At 49.6% G+C, this 12,334-nt stretch overlaps 1 protein-coding gene across 1 annotated transcript; it reads right to left on the reverse strand.

The window, feature by feature from the left end:
* Positions 1-5,309: 5,309 nt before the first annotated feature.
* Tnfrsf13b (TNF receptor superfamily member 13B) lies at positions 5,310-9,102 on the reverse strand. The gene is made up of 4 exons (XM_090351480.1): positions 8,978-9,102; positions 7,235-7,483; positions 5,861-6,049; positions 5,310-5,578 (listed from the first exon to the last, which is right to left on the reverse strand). Exons 1-4 carry the CDS (start codon positions 9,084-9,086, stop codon positions 5,310-5,312), a joined length of 816 nt encoding a protein of 271 aa, XP_090207606.1. The 5' UTR covers positions 9,087-9,102.
* Between the last annotated feature and the right edge of the window lie 3,232 nt (positions 9,103-12,334).

The raw sequence follows: 12,334 nt of genomic DNA on the forward strand, positions 1-12,334 counted from the left end.
TGTGCTGTAGTTGGAGATTTTATTACTAAGATGTTCCCACCTGCCTTTCCCTGTGATTTTGAGGGATTATTTGACTCTTTTCCTTGATAGCTTGTAGTCTTTCGTATGTCATAATAAAGCTACATTTTATTCTGAAGCTGGCCAGTTGTCATTACTAACAGAGCCAAAAGGAGAAGCTGTGAGCCATGCCAACCCTAGACTCCACTTGCTCCTCACTTGCGGGTGCTGTTTAACATCAAAAAGTCAGGTCTTTGGGCTTCACTGTGCACAAGTTACCAGGAGAACTTCAAGTGCAAGGGATCTGTGCAGAGCAGGATTGGGCCATTACTCAGTAGCAAACTCCTGAGAGATGGGAACAGCAGATATAAATGCCTAGGCTGTGTGGGATAAAGCTATGGCTGAATAACCAGGTAGAGTCTTAGTTCTGCATGTCACACTTCAGTGCTCAGATGCGTACATGCTGACTGTGAACAGTCAGCACTGGGTAATGGTTTCTCTTTCAGGCATGATAGTTTCTGCTAAGATAACTCCTTTGTTTCACTATTCGTTTTCTGTAAGTCCAGGCACTGTTCAGTGGTGTGGCACGAGCAGCTCCCCAGGGCCTGGATCCCGCTTGCCGCTCATTTTCAACCATGTATGAGGAGTGCAGTGTGGGTGGGATGCTGAGGTGGTGCTGGTCCTGGCCAGTGGAGCAAGTAGATCCATTCCTAGATGTGGCTTTCTTCCAATAAAAACAACCCATCCCCTCTTACAAGATAGGTCCCTGCACGGTCATTCTGCTGGCAGATGGCAGGTTGGTGTTCCTAGGACGTGATCTAGTGGGCATTTGTTAACACCGGTCTGAAGGGCCTTGGTGAGGCAAGGGTTTGAGCTGTTCAGTCTTCATTCCTGGTGAAACTGGCCAGGTTCACAGGCCCAGTCAACAAGTGTAGGGGCTGAGGAAAGAATCTGGCTATACCTGCGTTGTGCCTACCTGAATGGGAGTGTCCTGTAGAGATTCTGTCGTGCCAAGAGAAAGGGCACAAAGGGAGTTGATACAGACTTCTGTCTTCGCCTATGTTGACACATCTTTTCCCACCCAGATCTTGTCAGGTGGTAGCTCCCTGTGCATGGATGTGGGTCAGTGTTCCAGCTCTGTCATCCCAGATGTCAGCAGCCGGATGGACTGCTTTATGTCCATTCCCGGGAGCATGACCCATCACTGACCTTCAGGATCTCCACCCAGTGGTTGCGGGATTCCATTTCCTCCACCTCTTTCCCTCTCTTCCTACTGAAACATACCTGACCCCTCTGGCCAGCTTCTAGAGAACTATTCAGATGAAGTAGCAGGGGTATCTTGGCCAACTCGACAGGTCTTCCCCAACCCCCTACCCCGGCCTGAGTGCAGGCTGGAACCTTGAAAGTCCCTTGGCAACAGCACAAAGGCACTAAAGGAAATACCCTGGTCCTGAGCCAGATATCTTAACTTGTGCAATCACTATATCCTGTTCCTGTTACTGCAGACACACCTAGCTAGAACTTTTCTTGCTGCTGATTGGAGGATGATGGACCATAACTCATCCATCTGTAAGCTCCACAGCTGAGCCTGGGGAGGCCACCAGATAACAGGGGTGATGAGTGGTTTGCTGGTGTCCACTCCAACTATCCTGGCAGGACTCTGTCCTCAGGATAGTTAATCCATCCATGGACTCAGTGGTTAATGTGTTACTCAGGCTAACAAGATTAAAATGCCAGTGGTAGGAGAATGTCTTAGTCAGTGTAGCTGAATACCACAGCGGAAATTCCTAAAAAATAGTTCTGGGTGCTGCAATGGCTCAGAGCATGGCACTAGCATTTAGTGAGGGGCCTTTCAGGTCCCAACATGGTAGAGGCTATCTACCTCTATAGCTAAAACAGAGCAGGCATACATGATGGTTTGGTTTGTTTTTTTTTGCCAGTCTGGGGTTTGAACTCAAGGTCTGGGCACTGTCCTTGGGTTTTCTCAAGGTTAGCGCTCTACCACATGAGCCACAGCACCACTTCCGGCTTTTCCGTGTATGTGGTGTGGAGGAATGGAACCCTGGGCTCCTTGCATGCTAGGCAAGCACTCTACCACTAGGCCAGACTCCTGGCTCACTTTGGGTTTTTTGTTTGTTGTTTTGTGCCAGTCCTGGAGCTTGAACTCAGGGCCTGAGCTCTGTCCCTGAACTTTCATGCTGAAGCCTAGGGCTCTGTGACTTGATCCATAGCTCCACTTATCACATTGACAGTTAATTGGATGGAGTCTCACAGGTTTTCTTACCCAGTCAGCCTCCTGAGTAGCAAAGGTTACAAGCGTGACCCACCAATGCCCAGCTAGCTGACAGGTTCCCTCCCCCAGTCCTGGTGCTTGAACTCAAGGCCTAAACACTGTCCTTGGGCTTTCTCAAGGCTAGAGCTCAATCGCTTGAGTCACAGCAACACTTCTGGCTTTTTTAATTGTATGTGGTACCAGAGGAATCTTCGTGCATTGTAGGCAAGCACTCTACCACCAGGCCAAACTCCTGGCCCTGACAGTTCATTTTTATGGTGTCACCTTTGCTAACATTAACCCACAAGTCCATGGATGGCTTCACTTGCATCCTGCTCATCCTGTCCCTGCCAGGCCACACCCCTCAACAACAAGTGTGCAGCACATGTACATATTCTAACCAGAGAAGAGAGGACAGAGGTAGTCGTAAGTGCTATGTAGAAAACAGCTCAGGGGAGGGCATCGGCTGCTGTGGTCAGAGAAGGCCTTCCAGTACCACAACCAGGAATGGAGGCCTCAGTACCCAAGATTGTGGTACTCCACATAAAGATGCACCCTGCGCCAAGATGGAGAACCAGCCCCAAAGAGGTGACCTTGGAGTTCAGTATGCTGTTGACCTGAGCGGAATGCCAGTGGTCTGTAGGAAGGACATTGTGTTACCTCTGTCTCAGCCTGAGGCTCACCAGGACCCCATGGATGACTGCCTGGTCTTCAGCCAGAATTTGCCCTGCTGTCCATGCCATGTTCCTATGGTGTGTCATTGGTATCAGTTACCAAATGTTCAAATGGAAATTTCCAGCCTCTAATACATTAACATATTCGCTCCTCTTCAGTGTAGTTCCATGATAGAGCCCAGAAGACAGCCTGAGCTCCAATCTTGGTTATGGGTACCTCTGGGCAAGTGACTTAACTCTCCCAGCCTGGAGTAAGTGCAGACTGCATGATGGTGTGGGCTCCTGGGAGCTGCAGACAAGGCACTTAAGTCTGTTTTCTGTTGCTAGTGGCATAAAACCTCAGAGCAGGTAAGTTTTTTAAAAAGCTGGTTTGTTCATCTCACAGCTCTAGAGGTTCCAGAGCTCGAATCTGGTGATGGTCTCCTTGCTGGCAGAATCCCAAGGCAGCACAGGGCACCCATGGTGAGACAGGGGAAGTGCATTTCTTCTGGTCCCTCTCCCTCTTCTACAGCCACCCAGACTTAGTCCTGGGGCTCCACCCTGAGGAACTCCTCCATCCCTGATCACCTCCCAGACGCCCCTCGTGTAAGCACCACAGCCCCTCAGGTTCTCATCTTCACAACACCTTCCAGTAGGACCAGATTTCAACACATGAAACCTTAGGACACACAGCCACATTCCAGATGCTGCCCACGTCACGTCCACAGTGGGCTTCTCCACAGATACAAGTATCAGGCAGAGTGGAAAACCAAAGAGACCGTCTCTCAGGAGCACAGGCTGGACAAGAAATGCACAAAGCTCACCAGATCCTGCCTAAAACAAGGCAGGTAAAAGGACAGCCAACCTTGTTGGCTTCAGGATAGAGGCTCGAAAGCTAAAACCAACATAACATAGGTAACACTGGCAGTAGACTTAAAAGAATTCTTTTGCTGGCAAAAGATCTTTATCTTCTTTTGGGGGGAAGGGGGGGTCAGTTGTGGAGTTGAACTTAGGGTCTGGGTACTGTCTCTGAGCTCCTTTGTGCTCAAGGCTAGCTCTCTACCACTTGAGCCACAGTGCTATTTCCAGTTTTTGAGTGCTTAATTATAGATAAGAGTCTCAGACTTTACTGCTGGACTGGAAGAGTGCTAACCTTGGGCAAAAGCAGCCCAAGGACAGTTCCCAGGCCCTCGAACTGGCAAAAAATAATAATAATAATAATAATAATAATTTGAATTTGGGTATAGAGACATGGCTAGAGTGAAGACAGGATGAAGAAGCACAGCGGGATGACCACCAGCAGAGAGACCTTAAGAAGGAGCCGATTCGTAGCACCTGATCTCAGACTTGTGGCCTCCAACACTGTGGGCAGAAACTTTGTTAGCGCCATCTGCTCCATGGTCTGCAAATGGCAGCCTGAGCAGATGTGCAGCCAGTGGGCTATAAATGATAGAAAGAGAACCATGAGATGGAACACCAGAGTCTGGCTTCCACCTCCCAAAGCTGTGAGGTGGGAGGGTTAGGTATTTAAGGCATTCTGGGTGGCTTCATTATAGTCATTCACTTACCTTGTAAACTTTTAAAAGTAGCTATGCAAGCTGGGCTCTGGTGGCTCACACCTGTAATCCTAGCTACTCAGGAGGCTGAGATCTGAGGATCAGGGTTCAAAGTCAGCTCAGGCAATTAGCTCCATGATATTCTTATCTCCAATAAACTCCCCCCCCCCCAAAAAAAAACCAATCTGGAAATGGAGCTGTGGCTCAAATGGTAGACCACTAGCCTTGACCAAAAGTTCAAGATAGCTCCTGGGCCCTGAGTTCAAGCCCCAGGGCTGGCTCAAAAAAGAAGAGGAGGAGGGAAAAGGAGAGGAATGGCTATGTATCCTAAGGATTAAATGTAACTAAAATCACCCAGACTCCCTGAGAGGAAGGTCGAGCTGCCTCCTTGGGCCCAGCTTCCCACTCCCACAAGGAGCCCATAGAAGACCATTTACATTTGTCACTGAGAAGAGGGCACCACTCCAGCCCCTCTTTCTCCAGGTCCTGGGCAACTCCCCTCGCCTCCCCTCCATACACCTTTCAGCCTTCCCATCTCTCTTCTTTCTCCCTCATAAATGGACGAGAAGCAAAGATCCAGCAATGCACCCCCCTTCTGGAGCCCACAGGCGGGTCCGAAGCTCTCCGGGGAGATGGTTAGCCCGGTGGGTTACTGTGCAGGAGAAGGGACTGTGGGCGCAGGGACGGCGGGCAAGGGTGCCTTTATTGCATGTGTTTAGGCGATGGCCCTTAGCTCACCCTGGGCCTGCACTGGGGCCCCTCCTGCCCTCGTCCCCTCGTCCCCGTCCCTCCCACCTCTCTCCCAGTCTCGGGGTCTGTCCGGCCAGGCTGTCACCAGCGCGCGCCCCGGCGCGCGTCCTGGGCCGGGTGGCCATCGTCGGGGGCGTGTGCACAAGGCGCCGCCGCCGTGCCCACCCCAGCGGTGCGGCACCCGGACGCCAGCAGGCTGCTGTCCTCCAGGCCCGGGGTCCCCGGCGCGCCCGCGCTCTCCTGGGTGGGCGCCCTGCGCTCCGGGAAGCACAAGCTGCAGGTCTCCACCGGCTCCACCGGCCCCAGCATCGGCATGGCTCCCGGGGCTCCTCCGGCCTCCATGACGGGGTCTGCGGGGACAGGGGAAGCCGTGTCGGGGGACCCCAGGAGTGCCGCCTCCCCGGCTACCCCACCCGCCCAGGCCCGAAACTAGCCACCCATCCGACCCCCTGGTGACTTCTGGGGACGTCCAAGCCGTCACCCACAACTATTCTGTCTGCGCCCGCCATCTAACCTGATTTTACCGGGGTATCCACTCGCCCCACGAGTGGGGTGATGAGGGATGGGGATGATGAGGGATGGGGACGATGGCCTTTGCTCGTCATCCTTGTCACTCAGCTTCCAGCACTCACCATGGGTGGACTTGGGTGTGGGCTTGCGCGGCCCCATGGGGCGCTGGCTGGAGAGCGGCTCCCCCTTCCTCCTGAGGACGCAGGCGACCACTGCCACCAGGCAGCAGCAGAGGACAGCGCAGAGGCAGAGCCCCAGCGTGCTGTACACCAGGGCCAGCGGCTCAGCGCTCCCCTTGGGGCCTAGGGGCTCTGTAAGACAGGTGAGAATGGGGTCAGGAGGGGTACCCAGTTTCCAAGTTCCTTTCCTTGGACCAGCAGCCAGGCCACCTTCCCCATCCCAGGAACCCCAAACTCCTGCCAAGGCCTTTTCCCTCCTTAGGCCCAAACAATCCATCTGGCAGTGGCCAGCCTGGGGAGAGAGTGGAGGCAACTTCCCAGCCCCTCTTCCATGGGATTTTTTTTTTCCCTTGACCCAAGACTCTGGCTGAATGGCTCTGGGTCTGGAAGGGAATTGACCACTCTGCTTTATGCTGATAGCAACTTCTTCCAAGTCATTGAGACCTTCTCAATGGCTGGCCCTCTCTCCCTTCTACCTGCTAGGGTGGGCAACTGGAACTGTCCCAGAGATGGCTGAATGGAATGGATGGATGGATGGGTAGATGAGTGAATGGAAGGATGGATGGATGATGGATGGATGACTGGATGGTTGGAAAATGTATGATGGATGGATAGATGGATGTTCTCTCTGTCACTTCTGAATCCAGGGTGTCTTCCAAGGAGGAGAACCTTCCTGGGTGAGTTTATACTTTGAAAGCAGGGGCAGAGAGAGAACAGGGGATATAGGTGGGAACTAGAAGAGCTCAGGGGTGGAAACCTGCCACTGCAGTAGGAAGATTAAGAAAAATGCACTACAGATAGTGCCCAGCATCCAGAATAGGTTTGACCAAACTCAGTGTGAACATCGAGTCTGGTTCATACATCCTTCCACCCCAGGGCCTTGGTGTGAATGTTCCCAGACACGAAGAGCAAAGGCCAAGGAGAAATGCCAAGAGGAGGGACTTTGGCCTTGGGCTGGGTTTTCCTCTGGTATGCAAAGCCGAAGGCTCAAATCTTGAGCTACAATGACCTTCACCCCATTTCCATAAGTCATGCCTTCCAAAACTCCCGGACTAAGAAGATAAATGTAAATTAAAACTACAAAATAGATGTCATTTTCTATTTGTCATACAGTCTATGGCAAAACAAGGGTCTCATGTGCCAGTGAGGTAGGCCAGGCAGAAGGCAGCCCAGGCAGAAAAGTCTGTGAGACTCATCTCCAATAAGGGAATTAAAAAAAAAAAAAGTGGAGCTATAGTTCAAGTGGCAGGACATCAGCCTTGAGCCAGAAGCCCTGAGATCAAGCCCCCAAACTTAAGCTCACCTTGGGTGACTTACCTGCACCTGCCTCCGGGACGCTGTGCTCCGACCCCTGGTACCTTCCTGCATTACCTGACTTCCTGTCGACCTCTCCTGTCTGCTGTCTCCTGAGCTCTGGAGAGAGGTTGGTGTGGCTTCTGAGCTTATTCTCACAGAAATACGTGCATTGCTTAGGGTGCTGTCCACAGGTGGAGACACAGCTGACACACTTTCTCAGGAGATGGTCGTAGTAGTACTTTCCTGGCTCCTTGCGACACCTGAGAGACTCTGGAGACAGAATGAGGGTGACTGACAGGGTCCTGCAGAAACTCTGGGTCTGGTCTCAAAGTGCCTCAAAGTGGAATCACAGTCTGATGCTCAAAAAGCAATTTCAGAACAATCAGGTCCTTTTACCGCCTACATACTGAAGGCTCTGCATTGCCTTCTAAGTCCTGTTCTAGCAGCGCTACACACATTTTGACATATAGTACTTTTTATGTATCTAGTTCAATATTTTTTTTTGCCAGTCCTGAGTCTTGAACTCAGCGCCTGGGCACTGTCTCTGAACACCCCCCCCCATCTCTTTTTTGGAGGGAGAGGGTCATGCGGCTTGAACTTGGCCTGGGTGCTATCTCTGAGCTCTTCAGCTCAAGGCTACCACCCTACCTTGAGCCACAACCCCACTTCCCCTTTTCTAGTGATTAATTAGAGATGAATCCCTTGGACTTTAGTACCCAGGCTGGCTTTGAACCTTGATCCTCAGATCTCAGCCTCCTGAGTAGCTAGGATTATAGGCGTGAACCACCTTGCCTGGCTGCTTTGTCCTTAGGCTTTCTTAAGGCTAGCACTCTACCACTTGAGCCACAGCACCACTTCTGGCATTTTCTGTTTATGTGTACTAAGGAATCCAACCCAAGGCTTTGTAAATGCTAGGAAAGCACTCTGCCACTAGGCTATGCTCCTGGCACTGCCTACACAGTTTTAAATTTGCATAAAAATACACAAGGAAGCTGAGATCTTAGGATCATGGTTCAAAGCCAGCCTGGGCACTAAAAGAACATGAGATTCTTATCTCCATTTTAATCACTAAAAAAGGAGAAGTGGGGCTGTGGCCTTGAGCTGAAGAGCTCAGGGAAAATGCCCAGGCCCAGGCATAGGGTGGTAGCCTTGAGTTGAAGAGCTCAGGGACAGGCCCAGGCCCAGAGTTCAAGCCCCATGACGCCCCCCCCCTCCCCACACAAAAGGTCTCATGGTCTTTAGTGCCTGGACTTTGAATCATGGTCCTTAGATCTCAGCCTCCTGAGTAGCTAGGATTACAGGTATGAGCACCACACCAGGCTTTTTTTTTTTTTTTTTTTTTTTTTTAGCTAATGATGGGCACACACAGGTTTACTGTGTATCCTACCTCCATGTTTGTGTGTAATTTCTATAATAAAAAGTTTCAAAAGAAACTAACTGCACACAAAAGAGGACCTAACTCCTTCTAGGTAGAGGACTGAGACCTGAAGAATTGGTAGGGGGAAGCTGAGGAAGGATGAATGAGGAAAATACATTCCAGGTGGAGGAACAGCATGTGCAAAGAGCCTGAGGCAGGAGGGAATGTGGCATGTTCAAGAAACCAAATGAATCAGTGTGGCTAGAGCAGAAAGATTGAAGGGCAAAGAAGTGGTGCATTGTACATGTTCCTGTCCCCTACTTCCCTGTTGTGGGACCAGAGGACAATCTGGGGGAATGAGCTGAGGGATGGGCCCCCTGTCTCCTTGGCTCAGGACTAGAACTTACTGCAGAAGGCCACACAGGTGCTCAGGCTCTCATGGTCGCAGTTCAGATTGCAGGAGATGCATCGACGCAGCAAGGGATTCCAGTACTGTTCTTCTGGGCAGGATAACATAGCTGACCCGTCTCAGGCCCTGTGGGGCTGAGAGACGGGCATGTGAGGGAAGCAGGCCACAGATCGGAGCCCAAGAGGCTCTCCACCCCTCCTTCCCGGGGACATTCTCTGGCTATGCTGCCAATGCTCACTGAGCAAGGCAGAGTGGCCTCTCTCCCAGCCTCAGTTTCTCCTTCTGTGAAATGGTTGTTGTAAAGTTTCCTCTCTTTCTCATACCAGCTGCATCTTTGTTCCGCCAGGCTTCTAACCACAGAATCTTCGCACATATACTATTTCCACTGCACGGAATGTTCTATTTCCTCCAACTCAATCCCTTCAGCTGGTTCGTCCTTTCTCATCCTTGGAGGTCACTGTTTAAGCTCTACTTCTTTGGGAAGACTGTCTGGCTCTCCGACACTCTTGACGCTAACAGCTAGTATAATTTAGCTATAATCCCTGCTACCCAGGAGACTGAGATCTAAGGATCATGGTTCAGAAACAACCCAGGCAAGAAAGGCCATAGGATTCTTCTCTCCAATTAACCACTAAAAAGCTAGAAATGGAAGTAGAGTGTTAGTTTTGAGTGAGAAAGCTAGGGGCCACAGCCTAGGCTTGGAGTTCAAGTACAATAATCAAATAGTAAAAGCCAGATGCTGGCAGTTCACCAGTAAAGCCTTCTCCTAGAGGTCATGGATAATTCAATCACCCCACTCATGGCACTGTGATTCTGCCCTTTGGGCTTGTCTTAGGTAGTGTGATTCTCACCCTAGAGATGACCTACTTTCAGTGTATTAAAAATACATTCAACCAGGTGTTGGTGGTTCCTGCCTATAATCCTAGCTACTCAGAAACCTAAGGATTGCAGTTTGAAGCCAGCCCAGGTAGAAAAGTCCTTCAGACTCCTTATCTCCAATTAACTGCCAGGGAAAGCTATGGCTCAAGTGGCAAAGCAAAGCCTTGAATGAAAAAGCTCAGGGACAGTGCCCAGGCTCTAAGTTCCAGGCATAGGACTCCCCCTTCCCCAAACAAAAGTACATTTTTTCCTTTCATACACACAGAAATTAAGATATAGAAATGTTCAATATAGGGCCGGGAGTTTGGCCTAGTGGTTAAAGTGCTTGCCTAGCATGCATGAAGACCCAGGTTCGATTCCTCGGTACCACATACATAGAAAAAAGCTGGAAGTGATGCTGAGGCTCAAGTGGTAGAGCTCTAGCCTTGAGAAAGTCCAAGGAGAGTGCGCAGGCCCTGAGCCCAAGCCCAGGACTGGCAAAAAAAAAAAAAAATGTTCAATATAAGCACGTGGAAAGTTGCTCAGGTTCATTAATTACAAGAGAAACTCGAGGTGTGGAAAAACGTGAACTCTTCATGCATCCTCCTGAAGACGTGTGCGCACAGCAGCTGTGGAAAAAGACTGTGCAACTCACACCAAAGTTCAATACACAGCTACCATGTGACCCAGCAACTCTAGCCCAGAGGGATCTGTGAACCACAACACAAAAGCCCACCAGCATTCACAACACAAGAGAAGAGCCCAAGGCAGAAACAATCACTAGCTCATCATAAGATTGATGGACAAACAAGGCTTTCAATGTATTTGAGAGAGAGTATACAGAGAGCCAAGTGAGGTGGCTCACTCCTGCAATCCTAGCTACTCAGGAGGTTGAGATCTGAGGATCAAGGTTCAAAGCCAGTCCGGCCACTGAAGAACAGGAGACTCTTCAATTAATCTCTAAAAAAGGGGCTGTGGCTCAAGGGATAGGTTGGTAGCCTTGAGCTGAAGAGCTCAGGGATAACGCCCAGGCCCAGAGGTAGGGTAAAAGCCTTTAGGTGGAGAGCTCAGAAACAATGTCCAGACTCAAAGTTCAAGTCCCATGACCCACAAAAGTATACAGAATATATTACTCAGGTATTAAAATGAATGAAGAACTGACGTGTTCCACATAGGTGAGTCACTGAAATAAGCCAGGTACAGAAAGACTGACAGTATATGATGCCACTTACATGAAGTGACTAGAACAAGCAAGTCCACAGAGATGGAAAGTAGAATAAACTAGGCATGAGGATAGTCAGTTTGAGATAAGCTTAGACTGCATGACAAAATCTGTCTCAACAGAGAAGAAAGATGACTGGGAATGCGGCCTAGCATGTCTGAAGACCTGTGTTTGATTTCTCGGGACCACATAAACAGAAAAAGCCAGAAGTGTTATGTCTCAGGTGGTAGAGCGCTAGCCTTGAATACAAAGAGGCTCAGGGAACATTGCTCAGGCTCTGAGTTCAAGCCCAGGACTGGCAAAAAAAAAAAAAAAAAGATGGGTCTCATTGCAGCAATGTTGGTGACAGCCCAAGTAACCTATGCGTCCATCAGTTGGAAACTGAGTTGTATAATCACTGCAAATCACAATGAAATAATTTATACTGTCTTAAAATATAGATTATTGTAGAACTCTGTAGGCATATTAGAAAACATGGAATTGTATGTTTTGTGTATTTTTTTTTGCCAGTCCTGGGGCTTGAACTCAGGGCCTAAGCACTGTCCTTGGTTATTTTCCTCAAGCCTAGTGCTCTGCCACTTGAGCCGAAGCACCACTCCCGGCTTTACTATGTAGGTGGTACCAAGGAATTGAACCTGGGACTTTGTGCATGCTAGGCAAGTACTCTACCACTAGGCCAGACTCTTGGCCCTATTTTGTGTGCCAGGACTAGGGTTTAAACTCAGCATCTCAAAGCTTTTTCTTAGCTTTTGCACACAGGGCTGGTGTTCTACCACTTGAGCCACAGCTCCATTTCTGGTGTATTGATGGTTATTTGGAAGTAAAAGTCTCATGGAGTTTCCTGCCTAGACTGGCTTGGAACAGCAATTTTCAGATCTCAGCCTTCTGAGTGGCTAAGATTATAAACATAAGTCACCAACACCTGGCAAAGTGGATGCTTTACCTCAATGACCCTGACTATGGAAATTCTGTCAACTGAACCATTAGTCCTGTAGATGGCAGGCACAGAACTGATGAAAGAAAAGGAAAGAAAGCGACTCTGTTATCTAGCTTTTATCCTTTCTGAGTTTCAAACCTGTGACTATATTCTGTATTGAAAAGAAAATCTGTTCACAGGTAGTCATTGGCTCATGCTGAAATAATCCTAGCTACTCAGAAGGTTAAGATCTGAGGGTCATTGTTCAAAGCCAACCTGGACAGAAAAGTCTCCAAAACTCCATTTCCAATAACAAAAAAAAACAGGGTTGGAGGTGTGGCTCAAGTGATAGAACTACA

Source organism: Megascapheus bottae, chromosome 17, assembly GCF_031878675.1.
Source record: "Megascapheus bottae isolate mThoBot1 chromosome 17, mThoBot2.hap1, whole genome shotgun sequence".
NCBI lineage: Eukaryota > Metazoa > Chordata > Mammalia > Rodentia > Geomyidae > Megascapheus > Megascapheus bottae.

Coding starts and splice junctions, on each gene's coding strand:
- Tnfrsf13b (XM_090351480.1), bottom strand. CDS start 9,086: ATGTTATCCTGCCCAGAAGAACAGTACTGGAATCCCTTGCTGCGTCGA. Junction 7,484..8,977: donor CACCTGTGTGGCCTTCTGCA/GTAAGTTCTAGT, acceptor TTCTGTCTCCAG/AGTCTCTCAGGTGTCGCAAG. Junction 6,050..7,234: donor CGTCCCGGAGGCAGGTGCAG/GTAAGTCACCCA, acceptor CCTGTCTTACAG/AGCCCCTAGGCCCCAAGGGG.